Source organism: Sipha flava, unplaced genomic scaffold, assembly GCF_003268045.1.
Source record: "Sipha flava isolate LNK unplaced genomic scaffold, YSA_version1 110_pilon_pilon, whole genome shotgun sequence".
Taxonomy (NCBI): Eukaryota; Metazoa; Arthropoda; class Insecta; order Hemiptera; family Aphididae; genus Sipha; species Sipha flava.
Genome location: NW_020271727.1, coordinates 1645870 through 1668530, shown reverse-complemented (window position 1 = coordinate 1668530; position 22661 = coordinate 1645870). Strand labels below are relative to the sequence as shown.

Sequence of the window (22661 nt, the reverse complement as noted above, 5' to 3'; positions counted from 1 at the left end):
TTTTTTTTTTTTGGTCGGTAGTTTTAACGGTAACCTAAGAATTTGGATTTTTCTTAAAACCCACTACTAATAGATTTATCAGTAGTGGGTTTTAAGGTTTTTAATCATTTATCGGGCGCAACGCTCGCATATATTTGTACATTTCATCATGTTATTATAAACATCTATGCCGTTTATCCTCTCGCCGCTTCACACCAGTTTGAAATCGATATCGATAGTGCGTGCCTATTTTTTTCATTTTTCTATTTATATTTCTGCACTCGTAGTACGCATACTTATTTGCGATCTAGTTTTCTATCGCACCTACATAATATTGCCGACCGCGCACGCACGACTGCGTTTCCTTTGCGTCGCCGTCGACTGGTTCTCTAAAATATCTGAACGCATCTCCTTAGCACCGTTTCAAACGGGTTCTTGTCCTAACGCAAACACACGCACATGCACATGTACTTCAAGACTCAATTTTTCGTTGTTATACTCTGTGCGGCATTACTTTTAGTCGGATGAGTACAAGTCAACACCAACAATGTCACTGCTGCGTACGTAATACGAGGGCTAGTCGAACGGTTCAAATTTCAAAACGTCCACACAAGCCTGAACCAAAAAGTCACGAATCGAAAAAAGAATGTTGACACTCGAATAGTTTGACTTTCAACAAACATCCCGGGATTTCGTATTCATATAAATATAGAAAACATTTTGTCACTGATATTTGAACTAACGGTTCTTACAAAAATCCAATTACGGAATGGAATAACGAGGATTAAAAAAATTGTGAATCTAAAACATATATTAGTTTGAATTCAAATTGATTATTTTTTTATATCATGGCATAGACAAAACAAATGGTACGCATACGAGTTTCTAAATCCATAATAAAACGTTGGACGAGGCTTGATTGCATAAAGATAGTTTAGAACTAGTTGAAAAATAACACGTAAGGACGTTTAAAGTTCAGCGTTCGACCGTAAACCGTAATCCACATTATCTCAACGTATTATTTTGTTATAGTGCTTACCTATCTTTGGGCTTGCCAGAAGTCTCCTGGAAGGACGAGGACTTTTGCTGTGGGGACCTGGCCACTTGCGGCTGTGGCTGCGGTTGCGGTGGCTGCGGCGGTGGCGGAGGTGGTGGTGGCCTGACCACGTCGTAAGTGGGCGGCGGTACATGGTGGTGCCCGTTGAGCAGCGGCGGGTTGATATACGGGTAGTGGTGCTGCGAGGACCGGTGGTAACCACCGGTACCGGGCTGGTAACCGGCCAATGAGGGCGTCAAGCGCGACTTCTCGGCGGCGCCCGCCCTGTAAATAGCCTCCAGCATCATGGGGTGCAGCTGTTGTGGCGGGAACAGCACGGGATAGTTGACCATGCGGTGGTGCCGTTCCTCTTCCGCGGCCATGGCGTCCACGCGCAGCTGGTGATAATGATGATGACCGTTGTTGTGATGCTGGCGGTGACCGATGCGGTGCGACGTGGCCTGCGATGGTGGCAGCGGCGGCGGCAGCTGCGTCGGCGGTGGACGATCGTCGGTCACCACCACGTCCTTGTCGGACGAGCATGGGCTGTGAGCCGAAGCGTTACGGTCGTGGTTCCGGTCACGATGCTGCGGCGGCGGCTGCTGGGTGGCCGCGTCGTAGCAGTGCACCGACGGCGGCCCCGGGCTGTCCACCTGGATGTCCTCCGGTGACGGCGTCCGGATGATCAGATTCTGGTTCTCGTCCTCCAGCTCGTCGCCGCGCCGCGACTTCTTATGGTCCACCCGCAGGTCCAGCGGCTGGTCGTCTCGAACGCGACGGTCGTACGGCTTGAATGCTGCCGGCGAGCCGCGCTGCGACCGGAGCGGCGACCGCGGCGACGACGACGGCGAACTGCCTCCGTTTCGCGATAGGTCAAACGGCATCATGTCGTCATCGTCGTCGTCCTCGTCGCCCTGGTCGTCGTCCGAGCGGCGGTCGCGGTCGTCGCGGTCCCTCCGCTGCTGGTGAGCGTTCTGCTGCTGTTGCTGGTGCTGCTGGTGATGCTGCTGGTGCTGCTGGTGGTGCTGATGGTGGTGTTGATGGTTGGCGGTCGGGTACACGGCGCCTTGCTTGGGCGACACGCACGGCACGACGGCGGGAACGGCTACCATCTTGCGCGGGCTCGAGTGCTTCTCGCGCATGCTGGACGGATCGCGCGGATGATGCGCTATTGCTGCGGCGGCCACGGGTCGTGGGTAGTAGGTGTACCACGCCGGAGGAGACGTGTCCACCACGCTCATCACTTTGGCCACGCCGTCTGTGGACAGAAAACCTTAGGTTAGACACATTCGGTTCGAACAGCAATCGCGGTTGGGTCAAATCATTGCTAGGTCGACCACCTTATGAGGTACCCCTGCGCTGCTGTCCGAAATTTTGAAACGATAATCGGTTTATTTTTCTTTTAAATCGATTTCAATCGAATGATTTCGGTTTTGGACCCGCTTACGGCACTGATTATATATATACCAAATAAATCGAGCGGTCAATCTCCTTTCAATCAGTGCAATAACTCTACCTACAGCCACCGTTATCGGTACACTGATTAAGAGCCGATTAAGAATGGCGTTACGTTCTCAATAATACGTTAAATTTTGGGCCTTAATAATGGTCCGTTCTAAACCTATGGCTCCAGTCCCAGCGACGTTCATCTAAACACTTCCATGGAAATAAACGTAATTGACGGGTCTAAATAATTAATTCGGTTTGATTATACGCAACATCTTGTGTAATTATGAAACCGTTCGGATTTATTATGAAAACGACATGAATTCGGTTCTATATGGACATTTGGAACCAGAAGGAGTAAATGTACTAGTGTTATAACAATATAACGTATAAATTTGTGTAAAAAATGTTAAAAGACGTATGTTCTGAACTTAACCGTAGATTGATCACCTGCAAGTACGTGGTATGCGAATGAAATACCACAAACAAATAGATCAAGAAATTCATTTTCAAGAATAGCGGTTGTAAGCACCTGTTCCGTACATGCAGCCAGGGGTGGGGTTTACTAGTTTTTAACTTATTAACCCCCCCCCCCAGAAATTTTTCTCTTCTTTTGTACGCTAAGCACAATAATCTTCGCACATAGGTATAATTTTATATCATGTCATTATCAAACAGTTTTCACAAATTTTATATTTTAACCGATGTTTTAAGGACTCGTATAAATTAATCAGGAGTGAGAGTTGAACGTTTCAAAGCCCCCAAAATATTTTTCTGGCCACACATGTGTGTGTTTTCGCGGTTATGCGAATAATTACCAGTCGTGGAACTTTCGTTCAATACGGGTGAAAAAAAAAAAATAAGAAAAAAATAAAAATAACGTATCCGGTGTTGAAACACACGGCCGGACGTGGTCGTCCGTCAACGAAACGTGCGCGTTTAATGTAAAATTTATCTTTTTGTTCTTTTTTTTTCCCCCACCGCTCCAGATCGAAAAACCGAACCGATCACCGTGCGTCCGGGTGAGGTTGGGACGTTAATAAATTCCCCGCGTACAACGTGCTGCAATGCAGTGTACGTACGTACATAATTGCCGTCTGGCCGGACGACCGCGCGCTTGCAGACGGACGGCCGAGAATAATTTTAACGAGGAGCTGCGCAAAAATTCGATCCGTGTAAACCCGGTAGCCCGGAATTATCGCGTTTTGAAAGCGTACCTGTACACGCGTTGAACTCACCGGGTTCGACGGCGACGAAGACGGGAAGACGAACGCAAAAAAAAAAACTCGTCGCTCCGATTTTCTCTTCGCCGTGGTCTGCGTACGACCGTGGAAGAAACTTCCAATTATATAACGTGGTTTTTTTTTTTTTTTTTTCTCCGTCCCTCCCCCGTCCGTCCGCCCAACCGTCTGAATGCGGATCACAATTTTTTAGTTTTTTTTTTTTCTTACGTTTTCGTTCGGCTGTCGTTCGGATTGCGCGAGCGCGCGCGCGCTCGCCCGCTCGGACTTTTCGCTAACGAGCGCCCCGCGACGAAACCCGTTTATCGTACTTCCAAATCTGTTTCAGAAGAGACAAAAGAACAGAGAAAAAAAAAAAAAAATTAAAACGAGCACCGAACGATTTCATAAAAACCCGAGTGTCCATTTACGTAACCGGTGCACGCGTTTTTCGCCTAAACCCGACGAAAACTAGACCGCGCACGATTGCACGCGCACGTCGCTTCGAATCCTCCCCGGCCACGTTATACGTTCGGCAGTCGTATCAGAAGCCGATCAAGGCGTTCGCGAGTTTACAACTCACACCCCGCGAAACGATCGGACACATCCGGAACGTTTCACGTGACAGCGATTTCCTCGTATTTACGCGAAATTCAGAAAAAAATCCATTATTGTCCAGTACTAGAAGTAGTAGAATTTGAATCCGACAGTGAGATATACATTTATATGTTTCGGATGGCGGGACGGATGTTTTAGCGATCAAACGAGAGCCCCTGCATTGTTCGCCGGACGTTCGATGAAGCATTATGATATACGCAACTCTACTATACCTCTAGTCGGAGGTAATTACCGTCTTCCGATATCGCTGTACACACAGTTTTGTCGTATGAACTCTAATTCTGTACATCCCATTACGACGTCGAACACTCGAACAAAACACCACCACCGTAGGTTATGTGCGTTCATCGTATGGCGGCCTGTGCGTGCAGTACCGACGATTTCAAACACATCAATACGTCGTCGTGCCGCCGGTCCGAGGAAATTATACGTAACGTAATGCGTACGCGATTAAAACGTTGTTTTCGCTAATTTATCGTCGGCCGTTTGCCGCAAACTCGAATATAATATTATAACGTTCCATTATAATAATACACGTAGATAATGTAAATTTTTTTTATACAAATGTATATCTATAGAGATGCGCGCGTGCGTTCGTATAAGTGTGTTCTATGCGTGTGCGTTTATCGGTAAATAATAATATACCTACAACAAGCGCGGGACGAGCTCGACACGGAGACGGTCGGATTTTCATTATTTCTTTGTTTTCGCTCGATACGTTTTTTTTTTCCGATGCTATACAATAACAGTCGAATCCCGCGAATCGGAAAGATAAAGGATCAATTGGAATTTTATAACATACGTCCCAAATTGTATTACCGAGACGGAGATGAAGATTTCTTGTTACAAACTTTCTAGAGTAAACATATAGTTCTTATCATTTATAGTGTCTTAACGGTTAAAGCAAATTATTTTGTTTTCTTATATATTAATTTTTGAATCGGTACCGACACCGAATTTCAGCTAGATAACGTTAATTTACTATATGCAACAAATTACCGAACAATACTTATTATAAAATGTTTTTTTTTTTTTTTTTTAGTTTTATTTACTTTAAATAAACTATCACAATTAATTCAAAGCGAATTATAACGAAACAAATTAAAAATCGAAATTGTTTGATATTTTTGACTCCTTACGAATGGGTGATTTGAACTATTTGCGTTCCTAGTCGTCGGGGCTACGTGGATTTATTTTTAATATCCTAAAGGTTCTTCGAACAAAAACGTTTGAGAACCGCTGTTATACTATGTTATTATATGTTATGTACATATAGGGTTTACACGCGAATGATTCATATGCCCCGTTGAATGAATACCACGATCGAATCATTATTATTTTTATTATTACACATCGGACAACGACGATGTACGCGCGTGATATTTCCTAGGCTTATTAAATTGTCAATTCGCCGGTGGTGATCCCAATACTGAACGCTGACCGATGGAAACGCCGGGACGAGGTGGGCAGTACGTCTCGCGATTTTCACTTGGCAGTTTACACGCACGTGTGTACGGGATATAAGAATGCACCAGTTTGGAAACAATATCTAAGCGGAGATACGATTTGTATAGATACTAGAGATCTGCACAAGCCGTTTTTTTCGGTCCAATCCGGCCCGAAACTTACAAAATTCCAGCCCTTCTCCCTTCAAGTCCGGTACTGAATTTTTTTTTAAAGTTCAACCGGACCGGGTCTGGACCATAATATTTATTATTTGTTTTTATCAGGAATCTATTATTATTAATATCGCATGCACTAATAATATATACATATTTTTATTTCGATTTGTGACAAGCCTTCTCCATCAGTTTGGAAACATTTCCTTGTCCAACGCCAATAATCGGCACTAGTATTGTACTTTTATATTATACTTAGGTAGTTTTATTTTTGACCGGCCCATTTCAAAGAAAAAAATACTGCGATCCCACCCATAACCAACCCCTCAGTATTTATATTATGGCACGGCCCGGTCCAAGCCCGGTACGGGCTGAGTCGGGCTAGTCCGGCCCGTGCAGATCTCTCTATTAGACACTATATTTATCGGGGGAAATGATTCGTACCCAACACTAATCAGAGGCGATATCCGACGAATAAAATAATTATTCGTCGTAGAGAATGTTTCAGCGAATCCGAACGTTCGTTCGGTTTTTATCCCGTAAAAAATAATTATTACATACTGTTCGATCGAAGATCACGTATACATCACGACACACAGATGATTATTATTCTATCGTTACCATCATTACGGCGCTGGGTAGCGCATGCGGCCCACGAATCAGATACTACCGAATAATAATGTTAATCGATATCAATCGGAAACGGTGTGTAACGCGCGCGCGCTTCACCGGTTGCCCCTGTTTCACAATAATATATTACATTACATTAAACCGTTTGAGAAAAAAAAATCAAAACTCAGCTGAATAATTAATTATCGTAAACCGTACAGGCCGTCGAGCGCGCGCGTAGGCGAAACGCGATAATACCTGGGTATCGACAAAAACGGCAAACGGTATTGATTCTAGAGAGTTCGACGGTTTCCGTCGAAAAAACGACACGAGCGACCAGCGACAAATCATCGCGGACGGGTCGGCGTACGATGACCTACCTTCGGCACGTTATTTCGGTGTATTATTTAAAATCCTACGCGGACGGTCGTGCGGTACACGTAACGTAATAAATAATGCACAAGTCGGACCGCGGTCGACTTGCGAACAGCCGGAATATCGGTTGGCCGACGGCGACGGTCGTGGACGAGGCGGAGAACAGAGGACGCGCGAACGACAGGACGAGAAGATGAAATCAATTCACCGGGACCGCGGGTGAAAAACTCGTCAATCGTCGACCGAACGAAATCCCGTCGTGTTATAAATCACGATAATAATAATATATACACGTATTTATCCTGGGATGGGCGCAAATGATTTGATTAGTGGATTAGTTGACCTTTTAATTCGGCGTTCTAGTTTCAGTTTTGTAATTTAACTCGGGAGAAACGTAAAGTTTTTCTACCGTCCCGATTGAATTCCCTTTGCCGTCAAAAAGTTTAATATTCAGTTTTCGCTTGTCTTGGAATCAGAACTACGTCGTTCGTTTTCAGAAGTTATTATCGTTTTATTGGAACGAAAGTTGTATACGACATTTGTAATGTTTCGGTAGACCCGAGACGGGAAACACGTTTCTGGAGGTTCGGTCTGGTGTATAAGAATCAAATATTATCTGCATTTCTTAACTTTGCTACAAGCCGGAAACCATATTGTATTACGTCTACTTATGTTGATACAATCGTGGAAAGCATCGTTAACTCGGCCGGTCCCGGTACATTCGTCGTGCGATTTCGTTTGGCCCGGGGCACGTATTATAGGTAACGTTCTCCGCCGCCGATAGTCGCACGCGACTCGTGGCACGCGCTTGCACATCCATCAACGTGTTCGCAGTACGAACCGCGGCGAAACAATAGGCACTCCGAGTATCGTTCGGCGTTCAATAACGTAGTAATAATTCAATAATGTGCCGTGTGTTTGCATACGGTATTATATCTATGTGTACGTTACACCGACCGTGATCGCCGTCACGATTGATGACGATTTGTCGGACTGCCCGTGGGTCAACACCGCACGCGAAGTTTCATTCGGGGAGGGAGTGGCCAGCAAGAGATCCCGTAGCGTTTAAGCGGCTCCTCCGTAACGTTCCTCCGAAAATTTCGTTGTAAAGCTCGACGAAAATAGTCGCCCACGTTATGATTGTTAATTATAATATGAAAATGACAACAACAAAAAGAAATCGTTTTATTATTACAACTAATCGATACGTCTCGCCGGTGCCGTATCTGATTATTCGGAGGAAAAGTGTTTTACGCGCGTTGTCCAATGCCTGTAAAATATTCGTTTTTCGTCGTCACTTTAAGCTCGGGCAATGGTCGCGTCGTCGTCTCCCGTGATACCGTTATTGCCGTTATTACACCGTGTTGCTGCTGCTGTACATCCTTAAAACACTCAAAAGAAAAAAAACCACCGGGTCGTATTGATCGAACCAACGCATTATTATTGTATAATATGATACATATTGGCTGTTGTGTACATATAAAACGACGACGATTGTTATTGTTATCATCATCATCATCATCATCAATGTGCACGTCATATAGTACCGTCACGGGGGGGCCAGCACGTGCTCTGCGTCCGTTATTATTTTACTGGTCGCATCGCGCAATGTATACGACTCTTTAGACTTGTATTCCTTTTTTTATTTCTTACTTGTACGGACAATACACGTGGGTACGGATATACGACACAATGCAATATACATCGTATGCCGGTGCGTGTTCACCGCAATACGTAAACGTGCAATGTGTGTGTGGCTCGCAACAATCGTTCCTCTTAATCATAAGTCATTATTATGATACTTATTTTCAATACAGTAGAATTCACTTATAACGATCTCCGGGGAACCTAAAGAATCAGATTTTTATAAATAACCGAACTTCATTGGACGATGAATAAAAAATTTAAAAAATAGATATTTTTTAAAAATATAATTACCGAACAAATATTTTGTACAGCAAATTTATAATTTTATAATACAAGATTATGTATTTAATATTTTTATGAATAAAAAAAATTAATTAAATGTAGTGGTAGAAACGTCATTCCATACACCAGTGATCATTAAAATTTCATTCAATACTGAAATGTTTAATTATTTTCCCTGTTCCTCTCGAACTATAATTTTGAATACCATCTGTTTTCGAAATTCTACTTATAATACCTTGATAATACCTTTATCCATAGGCTGAAGTACACAGGTCGTGTTTGGAAGGAGAAAAACCAACTTCGTGTAATCAAGATTTTGTACAGAAGGATGGACACTTTTCAAATACAATTTATTGTTATAGGCGAATAAAAAAAACCGATTTTCATTTAAATATATCGTTATACCCGATCAAAATTACTGCACGTAAGATAAAAAACCAACAAAATACATGGCTGGGAATCATTTTATCCGGAATCTCGTCATATTCCACACGGTAATAAGCGGATTCTACTGTATATTATTGCCATTTCAGCAACAGACGTAAGTTTTTTTTTCATCGTCGCACAAACGTTTCGTAACCATCAGCCGATGTTTTACTAATAATCGCAATAGACATTTATACATGCACCCGATGAGAATTGGAACAACCCGCCTCGTCGGTACAACGCGAACTGCAACAAGTGTTATTATTACTAAATTGTATGAAACTACTGCAATATCGTTATTATTGTGCTGCGGTATCGGTTGGTATCGGTGAGAACTCGCGCGCATATATTGGGAAACGGTTCGCTTTGCACCGCTGAAAATATTTGGTTTTCGCAATCGTTTCCAAACACTCCATATTGTTGTTCGGGCGACACTCGTTGTAAACGAATTAATTCTTTTATTCAACGCAGTACGTACCTACGTTCGCGTACAGGGGGTGGAAAAAATAATACGAACACCGTGCAATATAGTTACATATTGTTGCGTGTTGTTTGTACCTACTGTTTATATCCAACATCACCGAAGCAATTGGTGGATAGTTCGGTAGAAGGATGGGACGAAATTCCGTTGGAAACTGTTCAGGTCCGTTACGAATCTATTCCGCGATGAAGGATTGAAACTGTTGGCAATACGTTGGCCCAACACCAAAGATGTATTCAGAAATTTAGCGCCCGGGTGTTTTCGTTTCCCCTCCCCTAATCAATTATTATTTAAATTTTTTCATCTACTGAGCGCGTCGGAGCTTACCTTCCAGTAACCACCCGTAGACCGTATAACAGCCTATACGTTATCGTTATCTTAACAAACGCTTTCTAACTTATTTGTTACATTTTTCTTTTTAATGTATTCACTTTTTGTATTCTCTGGTGAAACCAGTTCCCATTGATTATTTAATCAAAAATTTCCATTAAACAATTTTTAGTTGTTAGAAAAATAAAGCACAGTTTAAACTTATACATTATGTTATCTTTATAAATTAGTCACAAATATAAAATATAAAATTTATTATTTATTATTATTACAAAACAATATTTACAATTTACATATTTTCTATACTCATTGATTACGTCATCACTCTGTAAACTTTTTGTGATGTCTGATTCAATATTTAATATAGCCATACTGTTTATTCGTTCATCGGTCATTCTCGATCGCAAGTAACTTATTTATGTTTTGAAAGAGAGGTTTTTCGTCGACAATTATTGTCCCCCCTTCCCATGAATATTTTCAATCTTAGAATATTATCTTGGATAAAAAAAAAAAAAAATTAACCAATTTACATTATTGTACATCAACATGAAATGAAATGTATAAAAATCTGATGCCACCCGGGGCGATCGCCTCCTCTAGCCCCTCCCCCCTCTAAATACGTTACTGCCCAAAAGCTTATGAATAAATAGTTGTGTAAATATAAATAAATAAATTGCGTATACGCCGGGTGTTCGTATTACTTTGTCCACCCTCTGTGCGTGGTTTTCGGAAACCGGAAAACATCTTGTTTCGTTTTTCCGCGATCACGTCCGTCGGGCCACGTGCATGCATGCCATTCGTATAAAACTTTATTTTCTAAATTTAGTAACAAATATATAGCAAGCAGGTATCGCAGTTTTACGGTTATTGTTATGAGTCGATAAAGAAACACTACATGTTGCAAATGTAAGATATACGCGCGATAGGCCAACGTATAAAAAAGTGCGTTCGAAAAAAAATGAAAGCGAGCGAGCCGTTCGTGATTTATTTTTTACGCGCACAACTGTTTTTGATAGTTCATGCATCACGGGAGCGCACAACCACTGTAATAAATAAATTAAATAATAATAATAACAATAATGATTATCGTGCACTGAGCTCTGGAAATGGTTTCGAAATCGAATAATTATCGTCGACCCTAAGAAAAAATATTCGTTTCTATAGGTAGACAATAATAGACCGTCTGCCCCTCCCGACTTATCAAGTAGAATAAAAAAAAAAAAAAATAAATAACTATTTGTCAATGTGTTACGAAAAATGTATTATTATAGAAGCTCTGAGCGTAAAACATCGCATTGTTACGCTGTTGGAACGATACGGATTATTATAATTATCGTTATGGCTAGTTATGGACACATTATACATTAGAATAGTCTTCCGTTTGATAACGTTACGTAAAACATTGCTGAATGCAAACGCTGGACAATAGGAATAATATCGACAACGAAGAAAGTCGTACGAAAAACTACCGGTTTCTTAAATTAAACTATAAGTACCTCGGTTTTTTCGGAATATAATAATAAACAAACAAAATGATAACCATAATAAACGAATGTATTTTGATTGTCCAAGAAGGTTAGCAAAACTGATGCTTTTCGCACGCATGTTTTCAACGTTGTGCCGCAATACGAAAATACATAAAACGTAAAACGCGATGCAACTTTGATGCGTTACTTTGCAACTTAAAATTATTATAATTGCAGTTGTTATCATATATTCTTGCGTTTCGTGTCCGCGGACTGCTGCTGTGCCTGTTGCACGCGCGCCATAGGAATGTGTAACAACGTGCGCGTATTCAATCCCGCTGTATAGTCACGTCGGCGGCAGCGGCGGAGAAACGCAAACGGAAACCCGTAAATCATCGGACCGTCATCGGTATCGGTGACCACTGTATCTCCGGTGCACGCAGCACATGGATATAATAATAAACGTTTAGCCTTCGGGGGTCCGAAAATCCGGGTTCTTCCGAAATCGAAAACACGTGTACGAACACATGATTATTATTATTATAGATCGATCCTGTATGCGCACGCGTAATAGTACGATGTGTGTAACGTTCCATATATTTCTTTTTAATTTGGAATTAGAACGCGTGTGCCGTACGGCGGCGGCGGTCGTTGCGGCGAGAGAGGAGAAATGAGAAATTTACGATGCATCTGTTCGGCATGCCATTTACATATAATTTTTTTTTTTTTCTCTTTTTTAATAACTAAATCTTATTTTTTCCTTTATGATTAAAACCTCTTCGCCGGTCCGGATCGACCGGAGGGGTCGTGAGTGGTACACCGTTCGACATCAAAAAGGCTTGTACATACATTGTACGCGATTCGCCCACGAGCCATCCGCCTGTAGCGCGTTAACGATTTATTATTGTACGTTGTACGTGAGTGCGAGCGCGGAATCCGATTGCCTTAAAGTCCGTGCCGAGGATTCACCCACAACCACCGAGGCTTCCGATCGGTCGGCGAGGATATATTCATTGCATCCGTCTTCTTGTGAAGGTGCCGACGATGCCGTAAGTGACAGAAACGTATGCGAACGCGTTAATAATAATAATAATAATAATAGTAGGAAAAAAACCGACGTATCACATATTAACGATTCTCCGTCTGCGTATTTCTTTACCTCTCTTTCTCTTTCTTTATCTCACCATACCTATTACGTACACTTCAATCTCCAGTGTACCGTAAACTACGTAGGCGTTTTTAGACGAAAGCGAAACACCAAGCACGTGTACATGATAGTTGTGCATGTACCGCAGTTGTCTTTGGCTAAAACTAGAAAGATAAATGGTCTTATTTATTTATATAGTAAGCATAGTAGATCGAAACTGCGTCATTCAGGTCACGTGGCACTACAACGGCGATTTCTTACGTTCACCGGCTTCATGTCCGATCAAAGATTGACGTGGTCGTCGTATAAATTAATTAACCGAGATAAGATAATAATAATAATAATAATAATAATAATACACGTCTTGTTGCAGGCACGTCGTTGACCGCTCGGATACACTAAAGTGGAATCCCTTTAGAAAATCGGTAAAAACGATATTTTTCGACTGCAAAGAAATGCACTGCGACGAAAACCCGCAACAACATGATGATGATAATATATAACGATAGAATGTCCGTATTATAATCATTTAAGCTTATCATAAATGAGAACGATGATGAAAACATTTAGATGTTTTGGAGGTAAATAGAATATGTATAGATAAAATTAGTCTTGCGCTATACCCAAAACATTGTTGATGATGCGGTGATGGCTTTTTATTTTTTACTACACATGATTATCATTCGGAAAGGACGGGGCTTCACGCAGAGGCGGGTTTTACACTCACCAAAGGCGGGGTTAACGGAGGTTAAGGATTCAGTTAGTTATTTTCTAAATCTGTAAAGAATTTTAAATTACAGAATATGTTTTTGAGCCCCTTATAAGTAAGTCAATTTTTTCACAATAGTGACAATTTAAATAGTTACATTATTGGTATCGATTTTTATCTAAATGCATAAAAATATTTAAGGCAAAAAATGGGCCTTTTATCATAAACTAAGTTCAAAATCTTTTAAGTTTAAATTTTATTTTGATTATACATTTTTTTAATTTTCGTAAATGTATTATGTATCTGTAGTTAAGACCTCTACTAAAAGAAATAAATATAAATGAAATTAGTGTTGAGTTCCAAAAAGAGAAGAGAAAATAAGAGAATAAAGTTAATTTTAAAATATTATATTTATACATTTAAAGAATAATATTGTATATTTGCATGTGACGAAAATTGACGAGTATTAAAAATTGTTAAAGATATTTCTGTAAAATCAGTTATTTAGTATCGTTTTTTTAAAGAAATAAAATTCAGTTATTGGTAATAAATATTATAAGGATTAAGGGTTCTTTGGACTACTAGGCTCCAGGCCTGATAAACTCTAAATCCGGTCCTATTCCTTCTATATTAGTATCAAATTGTGAATTTTTTCTTATATTTTTTTCTTTCTCTTCTTTATATTTAAAATTACATCTAGATAATTATTCTTGCTCTATGATAAGAGGTATTATTTCCTCGGTGTAGAGCAAAACTAATAATTTCATATATATATATATATATATATCCTTTATACTTTGTACACATTTCTTCTAATAGCAAAAAAAATATTATTATTATTTATAAAAAAATATATAAAATATGTACCATATTCGTTTGATATTTTATCATAATTATTAACGTATCATCAATACATCATAACACTTTGTAAAATAGTTAGCTTAGTCCTAATGGGGCGGGGGGGGAGGGGTGTGAACCTGTCTTCGCGAGTTCTAGTCCGATCTTCGCAGCGTTTTCTCTCGCGCACCTGTCCGCGATCGTGCGATAACAACGACGACAATAACCGTAATCGCACGGGATTGCGTCGCGTCGTCTCCGTCTAACCCATCGGCGTCGTGAATGAATACCGGGTATCGCGTGTATCACGCGGACCATCGATCTCCGGTGCGCGCGCGGTGACTGGTGTCGGTCGTCCGGTGATGTACAGACCTCCTGCCCCACCGCCCTTGTGCGCGCGTTACACGAACAATACGCGTAACAGTTCTCCTCCGTCCGGCGCCGCTGCTGACCTTTTCGCGCGAACCGACGTGGACAATGCGCACGGGTATACCGCACGGAAACGTAACGCGGAGCGAAACGGGTACGGTAATAATAATAATAATAATAATAATAATAATAATAACGTGCGCACTCGAAGACAACGATCCTCGTTCTGACGGGCCGCCGCTGTTGGCAATTCAAATCCTATTCGTCTTGACGGGAGACCGTTCGCCGGCGAACGTTACCGATCGGTTGTTTTTTTTTTTTTTTTCCATCTTCCGCCCGTCATCGGGCAGCCGATCGCGGAACGTCGAAAACGCGCGGTACGCGCACGCGGGTACCGAGTTTTCGATACGTTCGTCGTCGAACGGTACGACAACGTAATCGTACGCGGCGTAAACGGTTTCGTTTTCCGTTCCCGACGTGCGCGGAGACGCGCGAACGTGCGCGCACGAAACGTACTCGCGCCGACGCGCGGTGCGCGCGAGGAGTTCGGCTTCCCGAAACGTTCCTTTAACCGGGAATCGCGTACGATCGGAAATCTTATCCGTCGTAAACTCGTCGCGCGTCCGTCGACGGTTTACCAATTGGTCAGCGATGTTTAAGAAAAATCATCAAGTCTTCGGCCGCACGGAAGCCACTCCTCTGAACGGAATAAAAAAATTAAGAAAAAAAAACAACCCTCGGCGACGTACGAAACGTTACGGCGTGCCGCGGCGATAGCGTTACCGAACACCGTTCGTATCGTTACGATCCGCGAAGCGTCGCGCTACGTATTTTTTCGTATATTTTTTTCCCGCGTTAATTGCACCCGAAAAACTCGTTAGAAATCCATCCGACGGATATCACATATCCGGGGGCGTGCGCGGTGCGCGACGATAACGGTTTATAAATATATTACGCGTCGCGGTGTTAATATTCGGTCGTACGCACGTCGTCGTGTACGATGACGACGGTTTTCGGAAGTTTCGCGGCCGCTTCGGCGGCGGTATACCGGCCCGGCGATAATGGTTGCGCTTACCGTACGGCGAAAACGTGAAATGTGTCCGAGGACACGCGACGGCGGTGATTTATCGGCGAGAAACATGTCGGACGGAATAAGATTTAATACGAATCGCAATCGCCGCGCGAACCGTCCGACGCCGCAGGTCGATTTGACGGATAAAAAAAAAAAAATTAAAAAAAAAATACTTAAATCGATTTTCGTCGAGCCCGTAAAACGGTATAAAATTACGTTGCACATTACGCGCACGATGAGATCATCTCGTTATAGGTATTGTACGTCGGCCAGGCACTGGTACTGCGGTAAGTGTTTTAATACAGTCGAGCCCATCGATTAACTATGATGCGATCGTAGTTGTGTGCGGCAGCACACTGATGTACAGCGCGTTCGATACGGGGTAGGTTATAGTGGCGTATACAGGGGGGAGCCTAGTGGGCTACAGCCCCCCCCCCCCCGAAATGTTTTAAAAAATTTAAAAATTATTTTAATTCAAATCGTTTTTGGACATTCCGTAAATGAAATGTACATAAGTACCCACCGTGTCTTGTTAGTAATGACTAACAAATTATTATTATTAGACAGCAGTGGTAATTGAACTCTGTCCACAGTAGACCCTCCCGTAAATATTTTCTGTGTAAGAAAAAGGCGAACAGACGTTCAATAATTTACGAGTAATACAACGTGTTACAATAAACGGGTATCATCGTTCGTCTTCTTCGCGGTCGCCGTAGTCTCGTGCACGTCTTACGGAATTCGAAATTTTCGCTGCAGTCGACACGGTCGCGTCTCCCGCCGAAGATGGATGTCCGGACCGTGTCAACGACACACGTGTGAGCGCGCGCTCACTGTACGACCGCGTATACCTAACAAGTAATAATTTACACCGATCGGAATCTACCGGACCGACCGCGTTCCATATACCAGGTAGTAGAGGTACACACACACACACACACACACACACACACACACACACGTACACATTTCACACGTACGATAATAATATATAACACGACGTCGTTTTACGCCTTTCGTTTGCCCCCGCCGCGGCTTTGTCTAATTGGTATGGCGTTTTTTTCCCTTCTCCGAGTGTGTGTTTATTTATTTTTGCGCCGCCGTCGTACATATTTATCGCGCATAAACATGTCGCGTAAACGTGGAAACCGCACGTTTATTATGGAAAACGCGGCGGAGGTGGAGGCGCTAATGAACGCTCCGCGACACAAAAGGACATATAACCTCATCCTGCTCCTGGTTTCTTTATATATTTTATTGCGTTATGCGTGTGGGTACCGCGAAATCTTCGAGCCCCGTTATATCGTATAATGGCGCAACGGAGCTCTTGACCGACGGTCCGTCCGCGTGTAATATATTGCTCGTACCATGGTATATACATCGCATATACCCCGCGGAAGATTTGAATTTCACACTCGTATTCCGCGCGGAAAAAAAACCGCTAACGCACCGACGGAGCGCACGGCGAGTGTCCTGTGTACATACGATTTTTAAATCATTTATTTACAAGCACGCGCTTCTTTCTCCGGCCGGCCGCGGGATTGAACGCTAAGTCGTCGGGTGTTCATCTTAAGCATACCCGTGTATTATAAATTCGTTCGCATACAGGTCCCACGAGGGTTGAATAAGTATTCCGATTACATGCGCGTCAGACCAGTTGCCCGTCATCGTCGCAGTGTTGGAATATTAATGGTCGGTGCGCGCGCGCGCGTAATCGCTTTTCGAGACCGGATTTCTTCCGACTAATTTCACGAAACGCACACGTCGAACGCGTCTTCAAGACTGACGTTTAGAGAGCGATCCGCCGCACGCGAAGTACCTACCGATAGACGGCAGATGGTGTACGTAATTTTATCGTCCGATTTATAATGCGTTTTCGCGTAGTATCGCGTTGCATTGGTGCGCGTGGAGGTGCTCGGAAACGTGTATTACGACGTCGGGAGAGAGAAAAAAAATGCGAGTGTTGAAAATCGAAAAATTACAGCCGCCAGTCGGATCGCTGTCAAATCAGCGTTACCGGCGTGTTGCTCGAAACGCGCCGTCGGGCCTGCAGTGCATAAATACTTTAATAACAACCGCCGGTGCTGCTGTTCGATCCTTTTTTCGTAATACCGTATAACACGTATTCGGTGTCGTCGTCGTTATCGTCGCCGTCGTCGTGGTCGGAGCGAATCGATCGTTCGTCGTCGCCGGCGCTACGCGGTTCGGCATCAACGACACCGTTTCGTATTATACTTAGGTACATATTTACACACGTAAAACGGGTTTTTAACGTGTACCCGCTCGCACAAACATACACGCACGAAAATTTGTACGTGTTATGATGTTCACGTCGTTCTAATATCGTGTCGTTGTTTTTTCAATATTTAATCCGCCGCGTTAATTTTTTTTCGCGGAAGGCTTCGTCCCGTACTTGCTGCTGTTTCTGCTGTTGCAGTTACAGTCCCCGTTCCTCTACTTCTGTTCAGTCCAAAGCATGCGACAAAAGTACTTTCCGACGCGGTTTTTTTTTTTTTTTTTCATCGTTTGTCGTCTTACCGATGATAAGACAAATATATATATATATATATATATATCAGAAGAACTGGACGGAAATAAATGCGATACGAGTGTTGCAACAACTATTGCCGCAGCTGCAGTAACGTCTCTCGCACGCATCGTCATTCGTTACATGTGTCGAAACTGGATCGGCGAAAGTATCGATCGAAATGTGTTCGTCATCGTTACTGCGCAAAGCTATTTTCAAAACGATGTGATTCTGATTATTTATTATTTATCTTAAAAGCAGTTGTTTTCAAATCCTTTTCGTTCTAAGCCATTTTGTAGATTTTTAAAAATCTCACTCTATTTTTATTTTTATTTTATATCTTGCCAACCGGGATTTACGAGATCCAACAGTATAACGAGATACACGTCGTCGTGGTACATGTAAAAGTATCTGTTGTGTACACCGTTCGTCGCGACGATTAAACGCGACCGTCTCTCGATGCAATTAATTTTATTTTTCACGCGGTATAAATATCAATTAATAAACCGAACATGAGCGTTTTCGTACGGACGGTAAACGAACGCTTCTTAAGCAGTATGATAATTATTAGTAATTACTGTTATTATTATTACACGACGGACCGCGGTGACGCTACGGGAGGTTGCAGCTGCGCGGATGACGCGCTCGCGCATTGAAATTTCGGTGTCAGCGGTGCGAGCGTTTCTTCGTTTCGTTTCTCTCACGCGCGCGTTTACCCGTATCGTGTTCATATCGGTTGCGTACACAGGGCGGGAGAGAGGCTAGTGGGCTACAGCCCCTCTACCCCCCCCCCCCGAAATGTATTGAAAAACTTAAAAATCATTTTAAACGTATGTTATACTTTAATGGTGCTTTATGCTTATTTAGAATTTGCGTCCAACGTCAAATCGTTTTGGGACATTTTGTAAACGTAATGTAGATAAGTGCCTACTGTGTTTTGTTGGAAATTCTCAGATAGAAGTGGTAATTTAACCCTGTCCATAGTAGCCCCACCAGAAAATAATTTTTTGTACACGCCACTGATTAATATGATGTACGAAAAATACACGTTCCACGCGTGCGCGCGCGGTTTGAAATGCAATACCGCCATGATACGCGCGTACCATATCGTCATACGTGAACGCCGTTTCGTTGGCGCGAGCGCGCGCGGACAATTTATCTCGTTAGCCAACGCCTACCGTGCGTCGCGCACGCGGCCGATACGCGTTTCACGCGCGTTACCGCGGCCGATCGTCGTTAATATATGTGCAGACCACCGGTCGTTTGCCGTCGCCGCCGCTGACGTTTTCGACGCACCGCGAACGAACGCAACGATGGTCGTGAAACGTGCCGGAAAAAAAAAAAAAAATGATCGTACGAGACGGTACAATATATATTATATCGTTGGCGGCGTCGTGCGGCTACTGTCATACTCGTGGAGCGCAAATCGCCCGGCCGAGGTGACGACGCGGAGGACGACCGGTCGAAGACGAAGCTTTGATTTAATGTGTTGCTAAACATCCGCCAAATTTATAATCCTCAAAATAAGGACTATAAACATTTTAATATCTCTTTAAGTATCTCATGATAACCTTTCGTACTTATCTTTTCAAATAGTGGATCACGCTCTTTTGTTCTTTTTTTTTAAGATCATCTGTTCGCGACCGCGTCCCCGATCTAGGGGAACCGGCAGCGTGAGCGGTACGATTGAAAATACCGATCGCCGTGTTCGGGCGAAGGCCGCTCGGACCCCGATGATTTTCTTCTTCCTCTCCGCTTTCTCAACCGATTAACAAAAACGGCACTATCCGTCCGTACCGTCTCTACGATGTTTTCTCGTTCATTTTGTCCGCTTCGAATTTCTCGCGTCCATTGAGACCGTGCGCGTTCGTTCGGATTTCATCGATCTTTACCGTTCTCGACTAAAAATATTCCGTCCTGATCTCCAGAAACCGCTTTCATTCGAATCACACAACGCCACAGGTCCGCGGTCATTATCGCACACATTTATCGGCTAATCGATTCGGCACCGTTCGTTCGTCCGCGCTCTCGTGTAATTCGTGGTGCATCGGATGGATGATCATTTTGTGATAGCCGTCGGAACAACGAAGACTACCAATTTTATTCACCCACCGTGATTTTGCGTTACACTAAATACATAACCGAAGGTCTTATCGTCACCGTCCTAACAAGGTTAGTCGAGAGGTTTATAGCAGCAGTTCGTGTAAGAAAAGAAAATTCGCGAAAAAAAATTAAAAACATTTTTGTAACGTACACATAGATTTATGCACGTGTGTGTGCGAATACGATAATAAGAGTGAATTATACAATAATAATAATTATATATGTATATATATATATATATATACACGAGTGTGTGTATGTGGGTGTAGGTGAACGTGGTAAAATACAAAGTCCATAGGTACCAGATGCAACCGGATTCGCTGTGGCTTGTCGTCGCAGGTCACCACTCGAGCGTTAATTAACCCTGCGCGTTGTATTAATATAGTGTACGATGTGTATTAGACAGATCCTGCTGATGGCCCAAGTGCGCTCGCCTGCCCGGTCATGATTTTATACGTTTTCCCTTGATCTACAGCCTACTCACTCCATTAAAATGTGGTTATCAAACACGTGCAATATAATTAATATAATTTTAAATATTATGCCCCTCTTCCGTCAGATGTTTAAACTGGTCGGAAGGAGATGGACCGAGATGCGCTTCCAGTCCCGAATCTAGGGTATACGCGTGCGTATTAACACACGGCTCGGGTCGTCGAAAACGCACACGAAAAGGTCCTACCTTGGATTTAACAACCGCGATAACATGATTTAATATTCTAATAATAAGTTCGTCGTCCTGCGCTCGTCGCCTTTCATCGTTGCCGAGCGTACCGATTCCAGTTCTGTAGACATTGCAATTTCTAACAACGACCGACGCGTATTATAAAAAAAAAGACACGTACACATACACACACACTCTATAAGCGAGTGCGTAAATATCGCGTCGTGTATAATGTACAATAATATTGAGCTGGCTTGTCCTACAACCACGCGTAAATTGTCGCCGCACAACCAGTTTTTTTTTCTATAATTATGTTTATGTTTGTTTAACATGCGTGTTAAATATAAATAATTATTGTTTTATACACACGTACGTCGTTAGGTATATATGGTACTCGTATACACACACACACACACACATATATATATATGTATATGTAACATAGCTCACATGATTCTCCTATACGAAAGTATATACCCATAACTATAAGTATATAAATCACACTATATATATATATATATGTGTGTATATGCGTATAAAGTTGGTAACATCATGTAGAGCAATTATTATTGTACCTACGGATGGAAAGTGTGAACAAACCGTTCTCACAAGCGTCTTATCGAGTCTGACTGGTTCTCTTAGCTGTTGTGCAAGACCGCCCACTCGAAGACTCCTAAAAAAGCTCGGCCGAACTCTCAAACACCGCGATGGTTGCACACATGGTCATGGTATATGTTATATTGTAAAAGTTATGCGAGAGTCCGGTCGACTTTCCAAAACGAACCGTTTTTAGCGATCCAAATGCATTCGCTTACGTAATATTATAATACTTGCAACGAGTGCGTCTTACAATGTTTCATGTTTCAAAACAATAACGCTGCTGCGTTTCCGTACGATCTGTTTGACGGAGGACTGAGGATTTTCAGCAGTTTTCAACTCTACGATGACCGTTTTGACCGCTCTCGTTTGGTGCAATGAAGACCGGTAACGTAACGCGTAAGTACATTCGTTTTGTTTTCGATTCGCATCCTCGGACTATAGTTTTTCTGTATTATTTTGTACACCTAAGCTTATTTTATACACGGGATAACGTAGCGTTGTTCTCGTTTTAAAATAATAATTACATTCGCACATAGGTGTTAACGCGCTGCTGTATGATCGACGAGATTATAATATTGCAAATCGTCACTATTATTACAGTGATTATTATTAAAATATCGTAACGCGCCGTCGTCGCCGTTGCAGTCATCGTCGTCGACGTTTACGGTAAAAGCAGTATAATTATCGGCTACACGCTTTGTAATAAAATATTATACTGTACGTTCGCTGACCGGACGAGTAAAAGTTTCGAACTCGTCATCCAATTCATTAAGATCGGGCAAGGTCTTCTGTTACGATTATTATGTACGTATAGTAATTACATGCATAAGTGTAATCTTGACTCATTGTTACACTGTGCGATTGTACAAAATATTTTCGTTTTGCGATTTTCGTTTTCTGCGATAACGATAATACGTATTATAACGCGAAAACACGCAACAGGTCTCGGGCCATATATTCGCAAACATAGAGCAGTACGACGCGTATTAACATTATCTCAAGACCGAAATGCACGTACGAGAGTCTCTACGGAAGGGCTTCGCGTTCCACAGCTGCGTCCTCTCGTCCGGCGAAATCGTCTCGGCTGATTGCACGCGACGTTATA

The 22661-nt window shown here is 42.6% G+C and overlaps 1 protein-coding gene across 1 annotated transcript in view; it reads right to left on the bottom strand.

Annotated features, from left to right (window-relative positions):
- Positions 1 to 1018: 1018 nt before the first annotated feature.
- LOC112688235 (transcription factor hamlet-like) overlaps positions 1019 to 22661 on the bottom strand; it is a gene marked incomplete at its 3' end in the record, with an annotated part of 37793 nt that continues 16150 nt past the window's right edge. The window contains 1 exon segment of the mRNA XM_025561338.1: positions 1019 to 2273. Within this exon segment, the coding sequence (XP_025417123.1) occupies positions 1019 to 2256 (1238 nt within the window).